This window comes from Microtus ochrogaster, unplaced genomic scaffold (genome assembly GCF_000317375.1).
Source record: "Microtus ochrogaster isolate Prairie Vole_2 unplaced genomic scaffold, MicOch1.0 UNK14, whole genome shotgun sequence".
NCBI lineage: Eukaryota > Metazoa > Chordata > Mammalia > Rodentia > Cricetidae > Microtus > Microtus ochrogaster.
In genome coordinates this window covers 3,305,697-3,306,452 of record NW_004949112.1, presented here as the reverse complement: position 1 = coordinate 3,306,452, position 756 = coordinate 3,305,697, and the positions used below count along the sequence as shown (strand labels likewise).

Sequence of the window (756 nt, the reverse complement as noted above, 5' to 3'; positions counted from 1 at the left end):
GGTGGTGCTCCACTAGGGAGAGTGATGCTCCACTAGGGAGGGGGTGCTCCACTAGGGAGGGGTGATGCTCCACTAGGGAGGGTGATGCTCCACTAGGGAGGGGGTGCTCCCCTAGGGAGAGGTAGTGCTCCACTAGGGAGGGTGATGCTCCACTAGGGAGGGGTGGTGCTCCACTAGGGAGGGGTGGTCCTCCACTAGCCACTCAGTGTCCCATTTCCCAAAGATTTAGGAGCCACCCACCTCTGGTCCTGGCTCTTGGCCTCTTTTTCCATTACCAAGTTGCCCTGCCCAGCTGTGTCATTCATGTCTGGCTGTGCCGGCTGAACCAGGGCACCTGGTGGGGGAAGCCTGCTTCCCCGCCTCCTGCTGACCCTTGGCCTGGGACCCGGTATGGGGGCCAGGAGTGGATCCTGGGTGTTAACCACAAATGGTCTTGTCTCCCCTGCCCAAATGACAGGAAGAGGGACACAGAAATGACAGAAAGGGATAGGAAACCAATATTCAGAGATGAGAGACAGAGAGAAAAGGAGAGAAAAGAAAGACAGACAGGGAGAGAGAGAAAAACAGAGAAAGCCAGAGACAGACACACAGAAAAAGAAAAATCAGAGAGAGGCAGAGAAAAAGAGCGACAGTACAGACACCAAGAGAACCAGTGACAGAGAGAGACGGGATGCACGGGAGGCAGGGACAGAGAGAGAAATGGGGACAGAGACGGGATGCATGGGAGGTAGAGACAGAGAGAAACGGGGACAGAGA

At 55.7% G+C, this 756-nt stretch overlaps 1 protein-coding gene across 1 annotated transcript in view; it reads left to right on the top strand.

The window, feature by feature from the left end:
• The first annotated feature begins 707 nt into the window (after nucleotides 1-707).
• Nucleotides 708-756, top strand: part of Klk5 (kallikrein related peptidase 5) — an 8,864-nt gene continuing 8,815 nt past the window's right edge. Inside the window, exon 1 of the mRNA XM_013353636.1 lies at nucleotides 708-727. Coding sequence (XP_013209090.1) covers nucleotides 721-727 — 7 coding nt within the window. The 5' untranslated portion in view covers nucleotides 708-720. The remainder of the gene's footprint in view (nucleotides 728-756) is intronic.